Source organism: Engraulis encrasicolus, chromosome 19, assembly GCF_034702125.1.
Source record: "Engraulis encrasicolus isolate BLACKSEA-1 chromosome 19, IST_EnEncr_1.0, whole genome shotgun sequence".
Lineage (NCBI taxonomy): Eukaryota > Metazoa > Chordata > Actinopteri > Clupeiformes > Engraulidae > Engraulis > Engraulis encrasicolus.
In genome coordinates, this window is record NC_085875.1 from 13,191,391 (window position 1) to 13,216,140 (window position 24,750).

Here is a 24,750-nt window from a genome sequence, read left to right on the forward strand (position 1 = left end):
AAAAAGAAATACATCAAACTTACTAAATGATTCATAAACGGTTTTGAAAAGCCTTATATTGTGTAATTACGGTAATGTGGTCCCCATGAGTAAGGCACACATACACTGCATTGTACATTGCTTACATGTACTGTATATCACAACATATTTGTAGATGGAATATGCATGTGCGCTTACTATTATGGCACATAGGCCTACTACACTATTAAATAAAAGTGAATGATTTTGTTTAATGTAATTTCTTTTCATATGGGAATGCACAGGGCATGCTTGTCTGTTGGACATATAATAATGCACATCTACATACTACAGGTAATGGCTACAACTACATACATGTAATGTTCAAAAGCCCTTTGCCGGAAGTTCTTGATTAGGTCATAGTCCATCTCTGTAAAGCTCATGTCTGGTCATAAAGTGATTGCCTGCAGTGACTTGTGTTTCTGTAGTCCATTGCAGGAGTCCTTTTGACATGTCAAGTTTATTGTGCCACATGTACCCTGGGAGAGGATCTGCACACTGCGGGCAAAAGACTTAATTTATTAGGAGCAACGTTTCGATCATAGATCTTGTTCAGGCATCTTTCGTCATGCCACACAGTACTTGTGAGTGGTTAATTGCAAGAAGTCCTTTCGACGAGCAGCAGCACTTGTCCATCAGTAGTTTATTAGAGGAGTCCCTTGGTCACGTCACAGTGTGTAGGTAAGTATCAGTGTTATAAGTTCTTTTGCTTGCAAGTCTGTGTCAGTAGTGTGATGCAGGGTGCCCTTGGCCGTGTCCAAGTGCTGGTTGTATCCAGGGCTGAACTGGGGGAGAAATAGGGCCTGGGCACTTTTTGCCTTAAAAGGGGACTTGCAAAGCATGGACTTGTTCTTGTTTTCTCTGTTTATGTTTCATATTTGTCTTTCACTACATTTCCCAGAATGCTTCACTGACTCAGAGTGCTGCACCACAGGTGCCAATAGAGTTCTTCAGTAACACGGAAGCATGTAGTAGATTGTAGTCTTTCATGTTAGCATTTAAGGACTTCCTGGTTCGTATCGGCTTCCGGCCTCCATTGGGAATGAATAGGGGTAAATTTCAAATAAGCTCCGAGTGCAAGCACGCGCTTAGCGAACCCCCGCAAACTGTCGAGGGTGTTAAAAATAGGCTGTAGGTATGACATGGTTGATCATTTTGTGTCAAACTTCGACATAAATACGATGTTGCGTCCATATGCTAAACCCGGAAGCTTTTGGCGACTACAGAAGCGGTGCCTGTATCTAACGGCATGTACGTGCGGAGGCTTGTACCCATGGCAACCAAAGGAAAGTATGTAGTTCGGAAGTTTTAATGATCAGAAAGGGGTTAGCAATATTGAATTATAATCGTCATGATTTAACATGTGAATACACCAACATGATGATACGATCCGTTCCACTAATGAGAAAGGGATGCGGGGACACGCTAATGTTCGTTGTTGCCGTGCAACTTATATTTTTGCCAAACCTGAATCTCTATGGCGTTTTGCAATGTAAAAAATCGCCATCGAACCGGAAGTCCAAACGCCGCATACAAGTTGACGTCAACGCTGAAGAGCTCTATAATGATGTATATTAACCACAAGCACTGTTTGTATGCACTCTGCCTGATGAAGGTCTAAGGACCGAAAGCTTGCAAGTCAAGTAAAGCTTCTTTGCACAAAAATAGACCTGAAGTGTGCTGATTGTCTTCTTTTTATACAGAAAATTCTACTGAATCCTGCAGCTTCTAAACAGATGAGCGGTGGCCTATCACAACTTGAGTTGCCTTAAAAGGGGCCCATCATAATTAGCGGTGCAGAACCGACTCACCGGTGGACCCCGCACCCTTGTGGGCCCCCTATTTTCAGAAAAGTTAGAAAGAAAAAAAACATTGCGGGGCCCACGAGGTTGCGGGACCCACTGGGAAATGCCCGCTATGCCAGATGTCCATGTCCAAGTGCGGGTCGTATTAGACCAAGAGGTTTCTTGTTCCGAGTCTTCCTGACCTTTGCTTGTTTGGAGTTTGCTTGTTAGGCATTTGCCTGCGTTGCCTGCGCCCAGCATATGAGCCGCATGTCTGTGATCATGTGATTTTTTAGAAGAAGATACCGCACACTCTTGTCCATCGTGCTGCAATTTATCAAGAAAACAATGTTTCGGCCCGTATGGCCTTTTTCAAGTTTGTGATCATGTGATGTCAGTGCAGGAGGCCCCTTGCCGTGCGTGGAGGGCCTGCACCTGCATGTTAATGCCCTTGATGATGTCCAGAGTCAAGGCAGGAGGCAGGACATGGGAGATGGGTGGAAGCACCAAGAGTAGGGATATTGAACATCCACACAAAGCCTTTGTCATTGCAGGAGGTCCTTGGCTGTGTTGTTGCCTGCAGCTACTGTACATACATGGAGGAGGGTGCCCAGGTAGCAGCCAGAGGAAGGCTATTGATACGATGCCCGTCTCAGTGCAGGAAATCTTTGCCTGCAACATGGAGGAGGGTGCCCAGGTGGCAGCCAGAGGGAGGGTATTGATACGATGCCCGTCTCAGTGCAGGGAGTCTTTGCCTGTGTTGAGGGCGCATGTTTGTGATCATGTGATGTCAGAGCTGGAGGCCCTTGCCTGCGGCCTGCAGCTACATGGAGGAAGGTGTGCAGGTGGCAGCCAGAGGAAGGATATTGATACTACACCCGTCTCAGTCCAGGAAGTCTTTGTGTTGAGGCGGTACATGTTTGTGATCATGTGATGTCAGAGATGGAGGCCCTTGCCTGCGTTGTCCGCGGCCTGCAGCAGAATGTTGGCGTTCCACTGCCTCAGCCAGCGCATGGACACCTGATACATGAAGGCCGGCGGCTCGCGGCACAGGGAGCGCGCCACCAACTGCAGAACACAGAATTAACACAGAATAAACGCAGAATAAACACAGAATTAACACAGAATAAACGCAGAATAAAAACAGGATTTAAAACGGATGCAATACAGACAACATTTTGGAAGATTGAAGATGGAAGCCGAACAAGACAATACAGGCAAGACATATAAAGACAAGAAAATAAACAATGGCTAGGAGCGACAAACACAGACGGACACAGACAAAGAAAGACAGAGCATGTGCGTGTTTGTGTGTGTGCAGAGGCACATCTTGTCACCAGGCTAGGCAGACAGTCGCTTGGGACCCCCAAGCCACTATGGTAAATAACAGCTCACACTTAAATCTAAATTAGTGGTGATTTCTCTGGATTTTTGCTTGGGGCCACAAGTCATTCTAGAATCGCCTCTGTGTGTGTGTGTGTTTGTGTGTGTGTGTGTGTGTGTGTGTGTGTGTGTGTGTGTGTGTGTGTGTGTGTGTGTGTGTGTGTGTGTGTGTGAGAGAGAGAGAGAGAGAGAGAGAGAGAGAGAGAGAGAGAGAGAGAGAGAGAGGAGAGAGAGAGAGAGAGAGAGAGAGAGAGAGAGAGAGAGAGAGAGAGAGAGAGAGAGAGAGAGATGACCATAGAAGTACCTTTGTCTGTATAAGTGTAGCGGGAGGGTTTTCAGTTTGCTCCAGCTCCATGTCAGGGAGGGCCATGTCCTATAACAAATAAGGAGGAGAGGAGAGGAGGAGAGAGGAGAGGAGAAGAGAGGAGAGGAGAGGAGAGGAGAGGAGATTAGAGAAGAGGAAGAGAGGGAAGGAGAAGAGAAGAACAGAGAAGATTATTAAACTGGCTCTCTTGTGTTCTTCTCTCTTTAGCACCACACACACACACACACACACACACACACACACACACACACACACACACACACACACACACACACACACACACACACACACATTTCATTAGCCATCAGTCCCATGTTGATAGTAGAGTGTTCTGCCTCTCATAGGACAGTTCCTCTGTGCTGTGTGCATGTGGCCAAAGGGGGATTCAGAACTGCTTTGAGAAGTTATCCGTGGTGTGTGTGTGTGTGAGAGAGAGAGAGAGAGAGAGAGAGAGAGAGAGAGAGAGAGAGAGAGAGAGAGAGAGAGAGAGATGGTAGATTGTGTGTGTGTGTGTGTGTGTGTGTGTGTGTGTGTGTGTGTGTGTGTGTGTGTGTGTGTGTGTGTGTGTGTGTGTGTGTGTGTCAGAGAGGAGATACAGTATACAGAAAGAGAGTAAGTGAGTGTGTGAGGAACGAAAGTGAGAGTGTGTGAGTGAGCTAAGCTCGGTTTAAACCCTGCGTGTCCGTGGGGGTGGGGGTGGGGTTCGCACCAAGGTAAAGTGGGATTATCTCATTTGTTTGAGCAGTACAGCAGCTGCGACAGAAAGTGCAAAATGGGCTTATCAGTGGTGTGAGTGAGTGACTGTGTGTGTGTGTGTGTGTGTGTGGGTGGGCGTGCATGTGTCTGTGTGTGTGTAGAGGTATGCACACGTGTAAAAAATTAGTGATTGGAGAATTCCCATACAGTGTGTGTATGAATATGTGTGTGTGCGTGCGTGCGTGCGTGCGTGCGCATGTGTGTAAGCCTATGTCTTACCTCTGCATTGTGTGTGTCTGGGTCGACCAGGGGTAGTGTGTTGATGAGCTGGGAGCGGGAGTATGTGTTGGGCTTGGGCCCCGACAACCTCACACAGGCCTCCTCACACAGCAGACGACTACACACACCCAGCGCCCTACTGAGAGAGAGAGAGAGAGAGAGAGAGAGAGAGAGAGAGAGAGAGACCAAAACATGTTTATCCCAAATGTAGTAGTAGTAAAAGGAAGCAGGTGCCATTGTTATTGCTTCTCATTTCCTTACTCCCTTCTAACACACACACACACACACACACGTGCACAAACACACACACAAACACACACACACACACACACACACACACACACACACCCAAGGTTAACCCACGTCAAGAATAGAGAACAGAGGAAAAGAAGCAAGTAAAAAAAAATGTGTCTGTTTGTGTGAACAAATGAAAGCCAACTAGAAAGAGTGAGTCTGAACTGAATGTGTAGGTGTGTGAACTGTGTTAACCCAGAAGACAGAGTATGCTGTAAAAGGGCAGCCATGGCATAATGGTTAAGGAGATGGGCTTTAGATCAGAGGGTTGCAGGTTCAAATCTCACCCTTCCACTCCCTATCCTACTTCTAGGGAAGCACCGATACACATTTTTTTCACTACCGATCCGACCCCGATATCTAAATTTGGATATCTGCCGATACCAATACCACTTCGATCCTATACCAAAACCACATATATGCATGGGTTTCAACTTGAAGTAGGCCAGAGTAGACTATTTGGTCAGAAAAGGAAGTCAGAAGAACAGGAAACCAATTAATAAGTAGAAAGTAACAAGTAAAAAAGTAACAATCTCATCCTGAAAACTAATATGCAGGTGAAATTAACATTACACCTGTCTCAATGTCAGTATCAGGAAAATTCTGATACTTTGGGAAAATTCCGATCCGATCCGATCTCTGAATTATGTTGATATCTGAACCCGATACCGATATCCCATCCCTACCCACTTCATGGCTAAAGTATGCTTGAGCAAGGCACTTGCGTAGCTCTACACTGCTCCAGGGACTGTAACCAATATCCTGTACTTAAAATAACTGAAAGTTGCTTTGGACAGGAACAGTGTAAGGTAATAAGCTCTTGCACTTCAAGTGTACCCATATTCATCTATTTTCTTAGCTAAGAGATGAATATGAACCAGTTAGAACAATATATATGTATCAGATAACCAATAACATCAACATCACAGGAGGTTGTTGCATCAGAAGGAGAAGGAGCATCAGGAAGGCAAAGAAAATCTTGGCTGATCCTAGTCACCCCAACCATGGACTGTTTACTATGTTACCATCTGGGAAACGGTACAGAAGCCTGAAATCTCATACTACCAGACTCCAAAGTAGTTTCTTCCACCAAGCAATAAGATTACTGAATTCATGCTGAAGACAACAAGGCACTTTCTTTGCACTTTTTTCCACCCCCCCCCCCTCTTTTTTATTTTTATTTTTAAAATCTTTTTGAGGACACAAGAAAAACAAAACAATTTTTACTCTTTATAGGCTTCAAACCTATAATAAGACGTAATAAACTAATCTTGAATCTTGAATCTTGAATCTCAACCCATAACATCAACATCACATCACCTCAACCCATAACATCAACATCTGCATCCACTGTGATCAAGAGTAACAGAGGTTTGCATAACAGTTGCTAAATCACATTTAGCAGTCTATCTAATGACTGTATAAAGCTACCACAGCAAACATCCGCACATCAGATAAGATCCAGGAAAGGAGTATTTAATTAATGCAGAGTGATGGGGTTGTTGATAAAGTGAAAGGGCACATGTGCACGGTCAATTGTCCAGTATTAATTCAGTTGAATTTAACACTGGTGTACTTGTCTGTTCTATAGTTAAAGAGAGAAAAACACGCACATCCGTCTCAAAAAGATTGGACCAGCAAAAATACCATGAAAAAAAACTGAAAGAAAAGTCTGTGATTGTCTGATGAAGGGCATGCTGCCCGAAACGTCACATTACAAAAAGAGCAACGGGAGCTTGGTGTCGCGGACTTTTCTTTCAGTTTTTCATGGTACTTGTCTGTTCTCTCTGTGTCGCAGTGTTGCACTAACATGGCAACGTGTAATGTGTGTGGAAACTTCAAACTGGAGAAACAAGAAGCCTGAGAGAACCACAATTCAATAGGACCCCTTACAAGTGTCCAGGGCTGCTGACAGCCTGAGCTCTAGGCCAAGGTCAAAATCATCACGATGTAATGGGGACCCAATTCTGTGCACCACCCACTCTGGGCTACGGACACCTGGCCAATCAGCCTTTCTTGCCATAACCGTCATGACGACGTCAAGCATTTTGAAGTGAAGAAGGTATGAGCAAAGATTTTCTAGGTTCTCTTTCCAACCAACCATTCTGGTATATGAGCAACTATCGGTTTCAGACAGAAAAGTGTGGCCCATGTTTAGCATATGTCAATGGCATCAGATGAAACATATAACTGCTTCAAATGCAACCCCCACCCCCCAGCCCCAAGCCCCTGGATGGTGAATAACACTAACAGTTCACACTTTGCTACAGTAGTGGCGAATTAGTTTCAAATGTTCATTCCTTTGATTCTTTTTTTTTTTTGCTTGGGTCTGACCCTAGAGTCATCTCTGCCGCATAGTGCTGTACAGTGGCACTGTGACACTGGCACCTTAGCCTCGCGAGCCATCCTACGTACTTCCGCCAAAGGATTGGCTCCACTACTGTTGTCTGGCCGTGCTTCTCTAAGGAGTACCTGGAGCAGTAGAATTTTGATCGCAGCGCCCCCCCCCTAGAAAACAGCCAATAAGCGAATACGCCCCCCACGTGGGGGCGAAAGGGGGAGAACGCTCGTGACAATGACGTACACATCTGCGCCAGAGCCATTGGTCTGCGCTATGTTGTTGTTGAGTAACTGCCATCGATTGGGTGAGATGTGTCCAATAATTTCAAACTATAACTGAGTGCAAACTTCCTGCTTTCTACAATCGCTTCAGAGCAAACAAATGCCAGACCATAAATACGAAATGAAATGGTAGTATTATGGGATGGTCAGGACCAGGCTACTGGCACCTGCCATCCGCCCAAAAATGGATCAAACTTGACCGTGGCTAGTAATAACTTCAGACTCACTAACCATGTTGGCAGGTAACTTATTTTTTGGGTAAACATTTGCCCCTTGATATCAGTTGGTTATACTTAAGTTCAAGAATAGTCATACTCACATTCTATTTGTGTAAAATATTTTCGCTATCTTCATATCATTGATCTTCCTTTGGCACTTCATCTTCAGAACTGAGACGTATCATGGTATCAAGACAGAATACGGACAACACAATTGTGGCTAGTAGAAAGGCTGACTGTCTAGTAACTCAGGAAAACCACTAGCCACATAGGCTGGTGAGCAAAAACGTTATTGCCAGTTATTGCCCTCGGACTCCATCTACGTAATGGGGAGCCAATTTTGGGTTTGACACCCCCCACACCGCCCCAAATGGCAGGGCTGTCCCATAGCTCCTTACTCTGTGCCATAGCTCCAGTGGCACGCTGTAATAAGTTAGTCATTGAAAAGTTAACTATAGCACTACAATACTATGACATAACACAGGGCCTTTAGTAATGCACTACAACTTGTTCATTGCCATTCTGGTAACATCAAATGTATAACATTGTGTCTTAACGGGTAAATGTAGCCTACCTGTTCTTATGCTCGGACTCTAACGGCATGCCTGTGGAGGTCCTCAGCAGCTCGGCCAGCGTAGGGACGTGGAGGTCAGCGGGGACAGCTGCCGAACCCTCTTCTTCCTCATCCTCCTCTCTCTTCTCCGCAGTTGGGAAGCACTCCCGGAACACATCCCATGGGTTATCAGCAGCAAAGCCCTGAACAAAAACAACGATGAGCAAATTAACTCCTTTATGGCAGCAAATCTATTATAAGTGTGTCGTTAGCAACATTGTTGTAATATGATAATAATATCCATGTTTTTTAAACAGGAAATCCCCATTTGCACCAATCACTTTTATATGTCCCTGATACAAAGCTATAAATCTGGTGACAAAAACGTTAAATCTCAGTCAGCATATTGCCTGAAACACACACACACACACACACTCTCTCTATCTCTCTCTCTCTCTCTCACACACACACACACACACACACACACACACACACACACACACACACACACACACACCAGTCTAGATAACCACACAGCACCATACCTCTGAGGATTGGTGCGCAGGCTCAGTGCTCCTTTGAGTAGGAACAGGTGAGGCAGGTCTGTCTCCTTCTCCTTCCCAGGTCGAACTGTCATTAAAATCACTCCAGTCGTCAAGGCAACCATCAGATGGGGCCACGTTGCTCGACCACTCCTCGAACTCTTCGAACTGCTCAGGCGCTACGGGGTGGAATTGTTCCACAGCAGCCATTGCGTTCGATCTCTGAAAACATGGGGGGAAACATCTGATGAATATACCAGCTATCGTTAAATGATACTAGCTACTGCGCCATGTAATACAGTAGGAGAGAGTGCGTAAAATTAATGAGAGGACCAAGAAACATGGACATACCTCGCAACAAATGGTGTCCAGCTCTTCTTTCTGTGTTGAATGTGTTGCTGTCTATAGTTTCTTGTTCCAGTTTCTGTGACAAAAGGAGCAGCGGAGGCTCATTGTGTTTAGAGCAGAGCAGGCTTTGAGTTTTTGGAGCGTTTCCTTCCTGTGACACAGACTAGGGAACTACAGCAGCATCCTCTTCATTGTTGGAGAGATGGAAGTTCTGTAAACTGCGCGTGACGTTGGTGAGGTAGGCTACTTCTTCTACGAGTGGCAGACTTTGCTCTTCGCGATAAAGAGAAAGAGAGAGAGCGGATTACTCCAGGACAATCTGGGCTTGACATAACTTCACCCTCGCCGATTTGAATATATGACCGAGGCAAGCTGACACGGCGCTTGAGTTTGGATGTTGTTATGAAAAGTTACAGGAAACGTGCCATAGAGTAGCCTAGTCACAATCCACAGTGAGATGTTTTCCCAAATGATTTGTTTACTACACCATAACAACATGCTCGTAACGTGGCACAAGTTTGATGTCAATACCAGTAGCCTAAATATAGCCTACAAATAATCTATATAGTTTCAATATAGTTCAGAAGTAAAAATGTTGAAGTTTAATACTGTACCTTCAAGCCGGCTCGAAGCAGGTGTAGACAGCGGAATTAATAGATCAAAGCCAGAAGCTGAGCGAGCTGTCGCTTCCGCCCTGAGTATGCGCCCGCCCTCTGAACGTGCGCCACTGGTAGTGACGCACGTGAGCAGGAATGTCGAAACCAGCCACCTGTCTGTCAGGTAGAGGTATGCATTGCGTTGGTTGTCTCTTCTGCCCCGATTGAAATGGGGTGGTACACCTAGGTGGTGCGTTATACTCTAGTATGTCTTTGTTGTGTCAAACTAGTGAAACATTGCCTTCTGGTTTATCAAACTGTAGCCTATACAATGTCGAGGGCTAGTCTACACCGCTTGTCAAAACATGATGTAATGGAGAGGCTATACTGAAGAGGGTTGATAAACTGCAATTTAGGATAATTGCTGATAAACATCAAGTACCAGCAGTGAAATAAACAGTAATTAGTGTTCACACGGACCAACTCTCATGTGCCATGTGAAAAAATGAAAGAAGTGTGTGTGTGTGTGTGTGTGTGCGTGCGTGCGTGCCTGCCTGCCTGCCTGCCTGCCTGTCTGTCTGTCTGTCTGTCTGTCTGTCTGTCTGCCTGCCTGCCTACCTATGTGTGTGTGCACTGCCTTCTCTTGTGGTAGTAGGGAGGAAAAACTCTTTGTGTGCTGTTATGTAGGTGCTGCCTTTGTAACCGAGATCATCTTGAGCTAGCTCGGCACTCTGGGCTTCAACGTTCAACCTACAGTTCAACATAAGAGACAGCACGATATAGCCCACCGTCACTCAGTGCGGCCCATAGATATAACATAATGGGGAAAAAGACCAGATTTCTCAGTCTTCTTTTAAAACCCACTATTAAATCAATCCATTGTAAATATATCGTCTGCTGATAGAGAATGCTCCTATTCCCTCCAAGTAGGCCTACTATTGGCAGTGAGCAACCAACAGCACCTCGAACTCAGATCATGTGGCCCTTTGATGGTGGCGATGAGAACATGTGGCCCTCCTTATCATGAAAGTTGCCCATCCCTGGGCTAGGTGATCTGATCCTATCACGTGGTCCCAGGGGCGGAGCACTGGTATATTTAGGCTACTGTCAAGTTTGATGTCTAGGCCCCCCTCACACATAATGATTAAAAAATACTGGCAATAAAGGCATTTAACACCAACTTTGCTGTTAAGCATAATATTGAACTACTTAAAAAATACTAAAATATCGCAAATGGGGCCTCTGAGGTGTTTAGAAATCCAAAGCCATTGGTAGCCCACTAGTGGTGAGGCCCGGGGTTTCTGGCCCCTATGCCCCCCCCTCTGTTCCGCCTCTGCGTGGTCCTCCCCATCCATGTTGCCTTCCTGTCTGACGCTACACGCAAATGCCATGTCATACAGAGAGGTTGGCCAGGCTCTCATTAGCACACCTAGGGTGAACTATGGTAAATTGGGACACTTTTGGTAGATCGCAAAAAAAACCCACTTTAAGTTTAAAATACACCAACATTTAGTAATTGTATGTCTTCATATGGGTCTTGGGTACATTTCCATGTAGGAATTAGCTTTTGAAGTATGATATTTTATAATATATTAACATTTAAAGACAGTGAGACACCAACTTCGTTGTGAGAAAATGCTATGGTAATTTGGGACACCCTTTAATGTAAAATGGGACAGTCTGTTTGATTATCATTATTTTTGCGCAAACTGAAGAATAATACCGTTTTTCTCTTGTTAACAGTAGACTAGGACCTTAACTATTCCAAAAATGATTTAACATCCCTGAAACATTTCCATTTCAAGAGAATATTGAAGGAGTAGGGCATGTGTGACTGTGGCCATGTCCATTAGCATGTGGGATGCATATTACAATACAGGCCTATGGCGTGCTAATATGTTATGCTAACAGCTAACAGAAGCCAATTCTGTTGCTATGAGAAAACTGTCCCATTTTAGCTTAAAATATTGTCCCAAATTAGCTCATTCCACTATACTTACTAAAAGTATGTCTCCTTAATAAAGTAAAGACAAATGTGTAAATGTTTTGATATTGAGTTAAACCTTTAGTAAAACAACATATATTTCAATCATATTTTGTACCATATAATCACTAATTCAGCCATAATATCCTTATGATCTGATAGCATAATCGACATGTCAGCTAGCTCAACTGACAAGTGTTGGATCCACTGTCACTTCAAACCTTTGCTCATTTCTTTTATGATACTTAACACCAAATAAAATTATTGTTCCTTATACATGACAGTTGCAGTAACAATATTACATCCCATTTTGTGATTGGCTGCTAATATTTAGAAAGAAAACAACCCAAAACCTTATTTGTCCCAATTTGGCTGATGTCCCAAATTACCTTAGTTCACCCTATGTTTAAAAAAAAACACTCTACTCTCTACGTGAAGCTGGTGAGTGCAGAAGGGGGAGGTCAGTTCCTCTCATCCTGCATAAGGTGTCTTTTTGAGGTGCTGGTTAATATGACTAAGGCCAGATAAATGGATGTGTGGTGCTCAGTGGAACACCATGTAGAGGTTGGCAGAACAACATCACCTGGTGAGAGTCAGGTCAGATGTAGTGATGGTCCGTGTGACATCATCAATGATGTGCAATGATTGTCCTATATAAGGTGACCAGATATAGGGTCCTTATACAGGGTGACTAGATTTTTTTGTAGTCTGAAACCGGGACACTTCGCGCGGACAATATTTGGAGGGCAGGTCTGGGGGTCCTACCCCAGAAAAAAATGTATTTTTTAGATGCAGTTTCCTGCATTCTAATCAATTTTAGGGGGAGGAATGACAAATCACACCTGACTCCTTCAGACTTTCTAAACAAGCACTGGCTGCCATTAATTGTGGCAGGTAAACATGTAATCTTTTCCATTGGATTCATCCTGACAGACATGTAGCGCAATGTGGCGGGTGGCCAAAACCAGGACATATTTGTGTCCCGACAGAGTTTGCTCGGGACCTGGGACACACAGCTCCAAACAGGGAGTGTCCCGGTTAAACCGGGACGTCTGCCCCCTGTAGTCCTATACAGTCCCTCCAGGATTTTGCACTGGGATTTTGTGATTTTTGCGGTCAAAATGCCTGATTTTGTGGCGGCATTTTCTCATTTTTTGCAAAGATTTTGCGACATTTTCTCATTTTTTGCAAAGATTTTGCATCCCTTTCTGTTTTTTTTTTGGTAACTGAAAACCACAATCAGTCTAAGCAGGCTTAAGACAAAAGAGAGAGAGATTCAGAAACACACTTCCTATATAATAGAATAATAAAATATTGTCAAAAGCTGTCAGAGCGTCTTATTAGCCAGTGCGTCCAATGTGTAAAAAAAAAAAAACATGGCCGCGACACTCATAAATCTCTGTCGATATTTTAGAACGACTTCGGGGGAAAACGGGACAGCGCGTTATGAAAAAATACTTGTGGGTATAGCCTACCACTAGTCCTAATGAAGAGCGTCGCGGGGTACAGTAGCCAGGTGGTAGGCTATGCAAGCGTTACAATGTCACCTGTTGGAAGACGCGTCTCTCTCTCTCTCTCTCTCTCTCTCTCTCTCGTGCTCGTATTGCAAGCTGTTGCATAGCCTATTATTTGCTTGATGCAAAGTTGTGATGGCATACACGCTCTCGTTGACATGGTTGTGTGCATGGTTGCATGGATTCGCAAGACTTTATTGCAATACACAGTGAAAGCGTGGAAGGGCCGTTCACTTCCTATCTCGGTGTCCTTGACTGAAACAAGTTGCAAAACTCCACACTTCCGAAACCTTTGCGATCGGCACTACAGTGATTGTTATCAGAAGGCTTGTGCCTACGCATAGACATAGACCCTTAAATTACAAACATTAGCGAACATTGAAAAAAGATCAGACAACGACCGTCGGGTAGCATGCTCATGAAAGCGACAGGGGAGAGTGGAGAAGTTCCGCAAACATGTAGCCTAACGTAAGATGTTTGCTACAGTGCGACAGTACCGCCACTATTTCATGACTGCATTCACTTCTTCGTCATGGATAAATGGGCAACAATACTTTTTCCACCCAGGATTGCACTGAAAAGTAGGCTACTGCTGTTAAAAAAAAGGTCATGAGTGTGCAGCACCGACGCCTGCGTGTAGGCCTATGTGTGAGGGAGGGGAGGAGAGACGCGGAACAGCTGAGATGAGGGTCGCGACTTCCGAAATAGCAGGCAATTCTTTTTCAATGTTTCAGTGACATATTAACAAAAATGCTTCGTAGGCTAGGCCTATTGGTTTTCGTCTCCGGTGGTATTGTAGTCACATTTTTATTTTTTTGACGAAAATATAAATCAATAAACTCCACAGAATGTTGAAATTTTGCGGGAAAAATGCGGCTTTACAGGAATTACGCGGCATCGTGAAATTATGCGGAATATCATTGAATTTGCATGAATCCACGCGATCGCTGAATCGCGAAAAACTGGAGGGACTGCCTATAGAGAATTTGTGCTTTTCACAGACTCTGCAACACTGCCATTGAGAATTTATGAGGTGTGCTTTGGGTGTTCTTTCCTGAAGTCCATAGTTAGGCCTACTGTACTTCTGTTGTTTTGTTCATCTTCAGTAGCTTGTTGTTCCTGTTACACCAGGTGACGAGTGTACCTCCTTTCTAGATGCTGAGTCATCATTGTCACTGATTAGGCCCACCACTGTTGTGTCATCAGAGAACTTGACAAGCACACTATTCCTTCAGTGGAACGCCTCGCTCCTCACTTTAAAAAAAATCACTACTTAGCAGTTGTGGACAAAGTAAAAGTAAAAGTAAAAAGAAGAAACACAGTTTCTTTCCAACACAGGTAACTTATCTGAGTAAAAAGTAGACCAATGTAGGCTACTTGTCTTACGATAATCTGATTATGCACAGGTTGGGTTGAGTTTTTGGTGGGTCCTGGTTTTTATTGTTTTTTCAGTAATAACAAGGTCTATCTCAATAGTTAGGCCTAGGTAAAATGGAGTAAATGGTGCAACAGCTGTGTAATATCATGTGCTACTGTTGTAATTACACCACGGAAGTACTTGTACTTTAAAAAAAGAGGAAAAGGAGAGTGCTGCGTTGGGTCAATTGTTTGTAAAAGAATCAGGTGTTCTTCAGAAAGGACATGATAACTTCAGTAATTGGCTTGTGACTATCTCCAAAATGTGAAGGTCCAAAAAGAAGGTTCCTTGTTGAAAGTGGTAGTCAGAATGATCTGAGGCACACTGATCTTAGTGAAAAAAGTTAAAAATCCTTTATTTAAATGGATAACGCCTACGCGTTTCGACTACAATCAGTCTTCATCAGGGCAAACCTGACTGAAGGACAAAATTTGGTGGGCGGGTCTGGGGGTCCTCCCCCAGAAAAAACTGTTTTTTAGATGCAATTTCCTACATTCTAATCAGTTTTAAAGGGAGGAATGACAAATCGCATTAGACTTTCTATACAAGCGCTGGCTGCCATTAATTGTGGCAGGTAAACATGTAATATTTTCCATATATTTACCCTATTTACATGTAGCGCAATGTAGCGTGGCCAAAACCGGGACATATTTGTGTCCCGACACAGTGTTTGCTCGGGACCTGGGACACACAACTCCAAACCGGGACTGTCCCGGTTAAACCGGGACGTCTGGTCACCCTACCCATTACACTACTTTAATCACAATGGTTTGCCTACAGCTACAGCACTACTACGACATGTACAGACATTAGCCTATATTGACCCTAAATAGGCCTAATTGCAACTATGCTAGAACAATACAACCCTATACATTCCTTTCTTCAGAGTCTTCTCTGCTGGTTGTGTCCAGAGTAAAATCCAGACAGGTGGAAATGGCATTTAGCCACTATGCTGCCAAATAGGCCTACTGGAACCAGCTTCCTGTTGAAGTTAGAACTACCCCAACAGAGGCATCCAGTCTGGCGTTTGTTTGTTTTTTAAGAGAAAGAAAGAAAGAAAGAAAGAAAGAAAGAAAGAAAGAAAGAAAGAAAGAAAGAAAGAAAGAAAGAAAGAAAGAAAGAAAGAAAGAAAGAAAGAAAGAAAGAAAGAAAAACAACAACAACAACAACACTTTATTTTCACCTGCCTTTTATTAGGGTTGGGCCGATTTGTTTAGTCTCCAAACTGTTTCACTTTATGCACTGTTGGGCATATATTGGTCATTTGAAGTTTTTTATATTGATAGCTGTAGCACAGGGCAAAAATAAGTGAACATCATCCACACAGAATTGACAGAGCCAGAGCCTCGGGTGAACGGCTTTGGACGGAGAGTGGTAAAAGGCTACCCTCTAGTGGTCAAATGACCAGATCGTACAGTTTCCTGTAACAATGAAGCACACACGTCCGTCTGTAGGTAGACAACTTATTTCAAAGCAGGACAGTGTAATAGAATTGGAGAGGTAAACGTTTTGCTTGGTGTTTTATTCAAATCATTTTCATCGTCACGAGAAACGTGTTTGTTTTTTGCCGAAGCCTAGTTAGCTACACATAGGCCTACTCGTACTGAGACAATATTCGCGCAGAAAGTGTTGGCTTCAGCACGTTGGCGTTTCACAAAAATGCCGATGTTGCCATGCGACTTCACTTTTAATAGCGAAAAGACAATACATGTGACAGCGTGGATCAACATGTTTCATCGAGCGAAGACTGCATCGTTCTTCTCTATTTCAAAAAATCACGTGACGGCAGGCTGTGCTCAGAGGCTCCATAGCTCAGTGGTTAGAGCACTGGTCTTGTAAACCAGGGGTCGCGAGTTCGATCCTCGCTGGGGCCTTTAATTTTGAAAAACTGCAAAGTACATTACTGTACAGTCGTTAGTATGCATAATGTGTTTGCCAATGTAACGCTATCAAGAAGTTATTAAAAGTAGACCTACGAGACTGTTTTTACGAGTAGTGTTGACGCACACCAGCACATAGGCTACAGTGAGCAACTTAGTTTGAGCATGTCCACTCTATTTGGTTTTGGTAGTCTATTAGCTTGCAGAACACACACCCACTATTATCAGTATGTAAAATGCCACATATGAGCTAGTATTTGAATTAAATAACTGTATTTCACAGGTTGCGCATGCATTACGTTCCCCCGTCCACCCGCATTGTCTTCATTTAGGCGACAGAGGGCAGTATTGCCACAGCATAGGCTAAACAGAGAGCATAAACAGTCAGAAACAGAGCCTTTGACCAGAAACACATCTGACAGTCAGCTTTCTGGTGGTGATGAGGAGATGACCTATGGTAATGACCAGACAATGAAGCTATTGAGCATTTCATAAAAGTCCTGAATTGCAATTTAAATAGATAGAGAGAAATTGCCTTAACTTACATCTTTTAAAACTTTTGTTTTGGACAACCGTCGGGCTGTACTTATTCTGTCATGCCATCTAATTTCTCAGATACAAAGAAAAATATACATATATATATTTTAATTGTAAACATTTTTATTGCCTATAGACACTTTTATGCATATGGACCTTCTTCAGTGTCTTCAGTGTGGCAATCTTACCAGAAACTTCTTTTTAAAAATCTCATGTCGTTCTGATGTCATGTATCAATTCACCCAAGCCCTATGCCCTACCACTGCACCCCCCCCCCCCACACACACACACACACAGTCCCTACTCCCCAATCGTCCTCTCCCAGGGCAGCTAATGACCATGCTTCCCATCTGATATTTGTCATCCTCCTTTAAAAAATAAGCACCTGGAGCTGAGTGTAATGTGCGGTGCGGTGTGGATGACAAACACAGGAATGCCATTGGCAATGGCCATATGGCTGCCATGCTGAGCCTGCCCTGGCCCCATGGCAAACTGGGCCAGGCCATACAGTAGACATTGGCTAGATGTACATGAGTGAAAAATGAAAAAAGGTCGCACCATGCATAGGTTTCTTTTTATTTACACACGTAAACGCGTTTCGGCGCTCTGCCTTCCTCAGTGTGATCTTACAATATTTTGGTCAGCACCCTTAAAAGGAAGAAAAAAACTGTTGGGTGACGCCTGCTCCAACCCTTATGAACTTCTAGATGTACATGAGACATTCAATTCGGAATAAAGCTTAATTCCGCTTTGAAAACGTCATATAAACACATCACAATTCAGAATTAAATGAAAGATCAAAGGAACTATTTAATTCTGAATAATTAATTCTGAATTAAAAATGTCACGTAAACATAGTGATGCATTTACACGAGACATTTATTCAGAATGAACTCACTTTTGGCGGAACTATTTAATTCTGAATTAGTCCTGTAAACATAGCCTTTTATACATTCATAATTAGGTACAATATAATTAGCAGCCATCCGTTTTGCATATCTCATGCCTTCTCCATTCCCCAAATCTCAAACACTCACCACCACCACAACCGCTGCCACCCAAAACCATACCCTTGCCGACTGTTCCTTTTGCATTTTATACTACGTGTGTCTGCTTTCGAACAAACAGCGCACCGAGCACACACACACACACACACACACACACACACACACACACACACACACACATTAACACACACACACACACACACACACACACACACACACACACACACACACACACACACACACACACACACACACACACACACACACACACACACACACACACACTTCTTCTGCCCAGCCCCCCTAATTACTGTTGATGAAGAGGCCGGTAATGAGGTGCGTCCCCCAGTCAGCTTTAAGTAGAGCACTGACCCACACAAATCCCATTTCCTACCACAGCCAGCAACCCCCCTCACACCCACGCGCAAACACGCAAACACACACACACACACACACACACACACACACACACACACACACACCTTTTCTTCCTGTTTCCCGCTCTCCCCTCTCCTCTCCCTCCTCCTCCTCCTCTCCTCTCCTCCTCCTCCCTATCATTCACTTCATCCCACTCTCCTCATCCTCTCCTAGTCTGCCCCCCCCCTCCTATTCTCCTCCTTTACTATTCTCCTCCTCCTCCTCCTCCTCTCCTATTTTCCTTCGCTCCTCCCTTCTCCTCCTCTCCTCCACTCTCTCCTCCTGACTACTACTCCTCAGGTCCTGGGTTGTAATGAAGTCAATTATTGGTCAGTAAATAGTTAAGATTACACATAAAATGGTATTAGATTGCATGAGACATAAAGGGAAAGGTTTAGATCTGTGATTTTCAACCTATGGGCCAGGGCCCACTGGTGGGCCCTGAAGGTATACCAAGTGGGCCTTGAAATAATATTCAAAAAATTATAACCATATTTTGGTGTGCGTTTTATTCGTAATCGGGTCAGAGGTGGGCCCCGAACATTTGTGACAATTTCGAGTGGGCCCCAAGTTGGAAAAGGTTGGGAACCCCTCGGTTACACATTAACATACAGTGGTCTGTGATTGGCTAAAGAGGCTGCATGCAGGTGTGGTTGCTGATTGTTGGCTGGTGTGTACCGGGTGGTGTTCATAAAAACAGGTGCCTGATTGGCTGGGGCGGATTAAGATTGCCGGGGGCCCTGCTACAGGTCGCTGTGGGGGCCCCCCAGAAAGCAAATTATATGACAAATTTACAAAGAGTTATAATTAAAAGCTAGAAATTAAGAATATCATGTCTAACAACCGTGAATAGCAGTATTAAATAGATTCAAAACAGCACTCAACACGACAGAAGACCTTTTTTTCTATATTGCATCTTATTACAAGTCTGTATTTTTTTTTTTTACTTTTGGCCAATCAGGGGCTCCTTTGACAGATTCTGGCCACTAGACTGACTGCAGCCATGTCCAGAGCCATACAGAGGAGAGAGTCGGGCAATCTCCATTGTGTCCTAGGGCCGACTTCCGCATTAGCAAAATTAGCTGTTTAGCGTCTCAGAACTGCTGAAGCGTTGCAAATGTTAGTGCCTAGGAGTGGGCGTAGAACACAGCAAATGTGATGCGATGCAATGCAGGGAATATGACAAGACTTGCTGTTCGTAGTAATAACTTCAGATAAACATCACAGATGGTAAAACTGTTGTGATTATCACCACCGAGACAGTTGATAGTTTACATATTTGTGGTGATTACCCCGCAGTATAGTTCGTTAGTCCTTATTTTTGGCTTTTAATGTGGTGGTTCTATGTTGAGTCTATGGAAAGACAGCCGCTTTAGGCACGACCTTATCTCGTTGAAAGGCGGGGCTGCAATTTAATTCCTGGTCCTCCAATCGCGCAACTCTCCCCTCTGTATGGCTCTGACCATGTCTAGCTTGTGTGCTAATCGGGCCCTGCTGATTGGTGTTGGTCCCTTGACCTTCCCTCATGATTTTGGGAGTTATTTTCCCACACACACACAGTGGTCATGGTCTGCAGTGTGGCGTTGCATAGCGAGCGAGTGCAAGAACGTGGGCCCTGGTGTGTGTGTGTGTGTGTGTGTGTGTGTGTGTGTGTGTGTGTGTGTGTGTGTGTGTGTGTGTGTGTGTGTGTGTGTGTGTGTGTGTGTGTGTGTGTGTGTGTGTGTGTATAGCTCTATTCTAAGGGGGGAGGGGAGCAGACGGGTGGCGACAGACGTGGACGGGTCAGTGACTGTGGCGGGAGGGCTGCGTATGGCTCCACACACACTCCTCATCCCACACGCACGCACGCACACACGCACACACAGCTGCTGGCTCACAGTATGAGGCCGGCTGGGGTACAAACACACACACAGACACGTGCATAACGTACACATTACAAACACTATTATATGACATCGATAACAAAACAATTTCAGACTGAGCCCACCCTTGGAGCTCGCTCCTCATCAGTGACAACATGTCTGTCATCTCTGAGGTCTAATCACCTTCCTCTACCCCAGTGGTTCTCAATCTTTTCCCATCATTCCCCCCTTCGGAGGGTCTGGATGCCCCCCCCCCCCCCCCCCCCCACCTGCCTCCGCGACCCCCCAGGGGGACTTTACGGCCTACTTTGTGAAACACTGCTCTACCCCATCATTAAGGACACCAAACAGCAGAGGAATATCCAGCCCAAACGTCATCCAGCCGCGCACACCCCCACCACAACCACATAGCCACGTAGCCACGGAGGGACCACTGAGGGACCACTGAGGAACCTCTGTCTTTGCCCCTCATCAGTCAGGAAGGGGAAAGCATGTCCTTCATTATGTTGATTTTAAAACAGGGGTTCCCAACCTTTTTCAACTTGGGGCCCACTCGAAATTGTCAAAAAATGTTCGGGGCCCACCTCTGACCCAATTAAGAATAAAACTCAAATAAATCAACAGCAACACACACCAAAATATGATTATTATTTTTGGAAAATGATTTCAAGGCCCACTTGGAATACCTTCAGGGCCCACCAGTGGGCCCCGACCCATAGGTTGGGAACCACTGTTTTAAAATATAGCCTACTGTACATATGTGTGTGGGTCAGGTGAGTGGTGTTTCAGCAGTAGCACACGTCAGGACGGCGCAACGACAGCCAGTGTCACTATTGTATGGATTTATGTGTTTGTTTATAGGGGACAACCTAAGATGCATATTCGTTGCAGAATATCAACTACCAATTATTGATTCCTTTATGGGCATTGCATATGTTGCTATTATATTTTTCCAGTTTGGAGCCAGCCAATCTCTATTCTGTTATATGTGCAGTATTTATTATTTATTATTATTATTAGTTTTTTTATTATTATTATTTATTTTTATTTTTTTGCTCTATTTATGTTTTTCTTGCTTTCACTATATGTCTGTATTTTCTTTTATTATTACTTTATGTTTTTCTTCTTCTTCTTCTTCTTCTTCTTCTTCTTCTTCTTATTATTATTATTATTATGTTTTAATGTGTATTTCTCAATGTCTGTAGTGGGCGCATGGGGGGAGGGCTGGGTGGAATTTTATGTAATGTTGTTGTTTCTTGCTTAAATTCAATAAACAGTTAAAAAATATATATTTATGGGTAGTAGATGCTGTTGCACCACCTCACATCTTTGGCCCAAAAAAAAAAAGGCTTTGACCCATATTTTTTTTCAGGCCTTTTTTGCCGTCATGAGGCACGAAAAAAAACGCGACGCTTCCAGTCCCCCATCATTCCTACCACTCCCGTCCACCATTTCGTAAACGTATATGATACATACAGACGTGACATGACGTGCATAGGCTTAAAACCAAACGACTATTGTGAAAATGAAGCAAAAAATGGGGCAAATGGTAATACTGTTTTAATGGTTCAGTGGATATACCATATTAGGTACAGTGTAATAACCAGTGTAACAATATTTAATACAATGTAATTTTTTTACTTACATCATGTGTTTGTGCGTAAGTGGTATTACATGGTATTGCATATTGTTACACTGGTATTACACTATATTACATGGTATTGCATACTGTTACACTCGTTATTACACTGTACCTGATATTGCATATTGTTACACTGGTATTACACTAGTATTACATGGTATTAAATATTGTTACATTGGTTATTACACTGTACCTAATATGGTAGATTCACTGAAATGGTGAACCATTAAAATAAGGTGTTAACATGCAAATCAATCCACCCAGTCAGAAGTTATGGGCCAAATGAAAATTCCGCCATTTTGAAAGTGCTGTCTTCCAAACTCGAATCAGTTCATGAACCTACCCTAGAGCATTCACACACAAAATCTGGGACAAATCCATCCACCCGGTCAGTAGTTATGGGCCAAACAATAATTCGGCCATCTTGAATTCAGCCATCTTGAAAGTGTTGACCTCCAAACTCGAATCAGTTCATGAACCTACCCTAGAGCATTCACACACCAAATCTGGGACAAATCCATCCACCCGGTCAGAAGTTATGGGCCAAACAAAAATTCGGCCATCTTGAAAGTGTTGACCTCCCAACTCGAAGCAGTTCATGAACCTACCCTAGAGCATTCACACACCAAATCTGGGACAAATCCATCCACCCGGTCAGAAGTTATGGACCAAACAAAAATTCGGCCATCTTGAATTCAGCCATCTTGAAAGTGTTGACCTCCCAACTCGAAGCAGTTCATGAACCTACCCTAGAGCATTCACACACCAAATCTGGGACAAATCCATCCACCCGGTCAGAAGTTATGGACCAAACAAAAATTCGGCCATCTTGAATTCAGCCATCTTGAAAGTGTTGACCTCCAAACTCGAATCAGTTCATGAACCTGCCCTAGAGCATTCACCCAAAAAATCTGGGACAAATCCAAACATCCGTTCAAAAGTTATCGCGTTAACACGAAAGACCTTACGCGGCGGCGGCGGCGGACGCGGCGGACGCGGCGGACGCGGCGGCGGCGGACGCGGCGGCGGCGGACGCGGCGGCGGACGCGGCGGCGGCGCACGCAAAACCATTACATCCCCGACGCTCCGCGTTTCGGGGATATAACTAGACTGCCTGTGCAGTCGCCTTCGACTGCTTAAGGTATATCCCCGAAACGCGACGCTTCCAGTCCCCCATCATTCCTACCACTCCCGTCCACCATTTCGTAAACGTATATACAGACGTGACATGACGCGCATAGGCTTAAAACCAAACGACTATTGTGAAAATGAAGCAAAAAATGGGGCAAATGGTAATACTGTTTTAATGGTTCAGTGGATATACCACATTAGGTACAGTGTAATAACCAGTGTAACAATATTTAATACAATGTAATTTTTTTACTTACATCATGTGTTTGTGCGTAAGTGGTATTACATGGTATTGCATATTGTTACACTGGTATTACACTATATTACATGGTATTGCATACTGTTACACTCGTTACTACACTGTACCTGATATTGCATATTGTTACACTGGTATTACACTAGTATTAAATGGTATTAAATATTGTTACATTGGTTATTACACTGTACCTAATATGGTAGATTCACTGAAATGGTGAACCATTAAAATAATGTGTTACCGGGCAAATCAATCCACCCAGTCAGAAGTTATGTGCCAAATGAAAATTCCGCCATTTTGAAAGTGTTGTCTTCCAAACTCGAATCAGTTCATGAACCTACCCTAGAGCATTCACACACAAAATCTGGGACAAATCCATCCAACCGGTCAGTAGTTATGGGCCAAACAATAATTCGGCCATCTTGAATTCAGCCATCTTGAAAGTGTTGACCTCCAAACTCGAATCAGTTCATGAACCTACCCTAGAGCATTCACACACCAAATCTGGGACAAATCCATCCACCAGGTCAGAAGTTATGGACCAAACAAAAATTCGGCCATCTTGAATTCAGCCATCTTGAAAGTGTTGACCTCCCAACTCGACTCAGTTCATGAACCTACCCTAGAGCATTCACACACCAAATCTGGGACAAATCCATCCACCCGGTCAGAAGTTATGGACCAAACAAAAATTCGGCCATCTTGAATTCAGCCATTTTGAAAGTGTTGACCTCCAAACTCGAATCAGTTCATGAACCTGTCCTGGAGCATTCACCCAAAAAATCTGGGACAAATCCAAACATCCGTTCAAAAGTTATCGCGTTAACACGAAAGACCTTACGCGGCGGACGCGGCGGACGCGGACGCGGACGCGGACGCGGACGCGGACGCGGACGCGGCGGCGGCGCACGCAAAACCATTACATCCCCGACGCTCCGCGTTTCGGGGATATAATTAGTGGGAGTTCGAGAAATGGAGTTGGGAATTGATCCGGACTGCTTTGGAACCCGGATCCTTGTGGGTAATGCTGCCCCATGGTACGGTAGGCCTACAGGTGTGTTAGCATGCTATGCCAGAGCAGCCCCAAATGTCATTTGTGAAATAAAAAAACATTCACAAACTAGAAATGCACTCAGAGAGTCAGAGAGTGCAGACCTTCGCCAAGGAAGCTGTTTGATAGAACATTTGAGTGCTATGTTACACCCTATTTTTTTGTTTCTGTGGAGTTAGAAACGGGAATGTCAAAATTGGTCCTATCCCAAAATCTTTAAAACAAATCCCTGAATCCACGATTGTGATTCGGATCACCTCCGAAATGAAATATCTTGTTCCTATAGTCATTTCCAACAACTCCGTTCATTTTGAGCTATCCTCCTGACAGACAGCAGACAGCAGACAGACAAACAGACAGACAAACCAACGCGACCTACAACATAACCTCCTTG

At 44.0% G+C, this 24,750-nt stretch overlaps 1 protein-coding gene and 1 non-coding gene across 4 annotated transcripts; one reads left to right on the plus strand and one right to left on the minus strand.

Annotated features, from left to right (window-relative positions):
• Positions 1 to 462: 462 nt before the first annotated feature.
• Positions 463 to 9,717, minus strand: si:dkey-229e3.2 (uncharacterized). 3 transcript variants are annotated; one of them, XM_063183675.1, is made up of 7 exons: positions 9,677 to 9,717; positions 9,066 to 9,335; positions 8,718 to 8,936; positions 8,194 to 8,375; positions 4,486 to 4,621; positions 3,490 to 3,558; positions 463 to 2,870 (listed from the first exon to the last, which is right to left on the minus strand). In XM_063183675.1, exons 3-7 carry the CDS (start codon positions 8,922 to 8,924, stop codon positions 2,739 to 2,741), a joined length of 726 nt encoding a protein of 241 aa, XP_063039745.1. In that variant the 5' UTR covers positions 8,925 to 8,936; positions 9,066 to 9,335; positions 9,677 to 9,717; the 3' UTR covers positions 463 to 2,738. The 3 variants fall into 3 exon arrangements, with proteins under 3 accessions (XP_063039745.1, XP_063039742.1, XP_063039744.1); XM_063183672.1 differs by having other exon boundaries at positions 4,486 to 4,624; XM_063183674.1 differs by lacking the exon at positions 9,677 to 9,717 and having other exon boundaries at positions 4,486 to 4,624; positions 9,066 to 9,594.
• Positions 9,718 to 16,374: 6,657 nt separating this feature from the next.
• Positions 16,375 to 16,447, plus strand: trnat-ugu (transfer RNA threonine (anticodon UGU)). The gene has a single exon. It is a non-coding gene; the product is annotated as a tRNA-Thr (tRNA).
• Positions 16,448 to 24,750: the final 8,303 nt, after the last annotated feature.

Coding starts and splice junctions, on each gene's coding strand:
- si:dkey-229e3.2 (XM_063183672.1), bottom strand. CDS start 8,924: ATGGCTGCTGTGGAACAATTCCACCCCGTAGCGCCTGAGCAGTTCGAA. Junction 4,625..8,193: donor GAGTCCGAGCATAAGAACAG/GTAGGCTACATT, acceptor TCTCTCTCTCAG/TAGGGCGCTGGGTGTGTGTA. Junction 2,871..3,489: donor CTACACTTATACAGACAAAG/GTACTTCTATGG, acceptor TGTGTTCTGCAG/TTGGTGGCGCGCTCCCTGTG.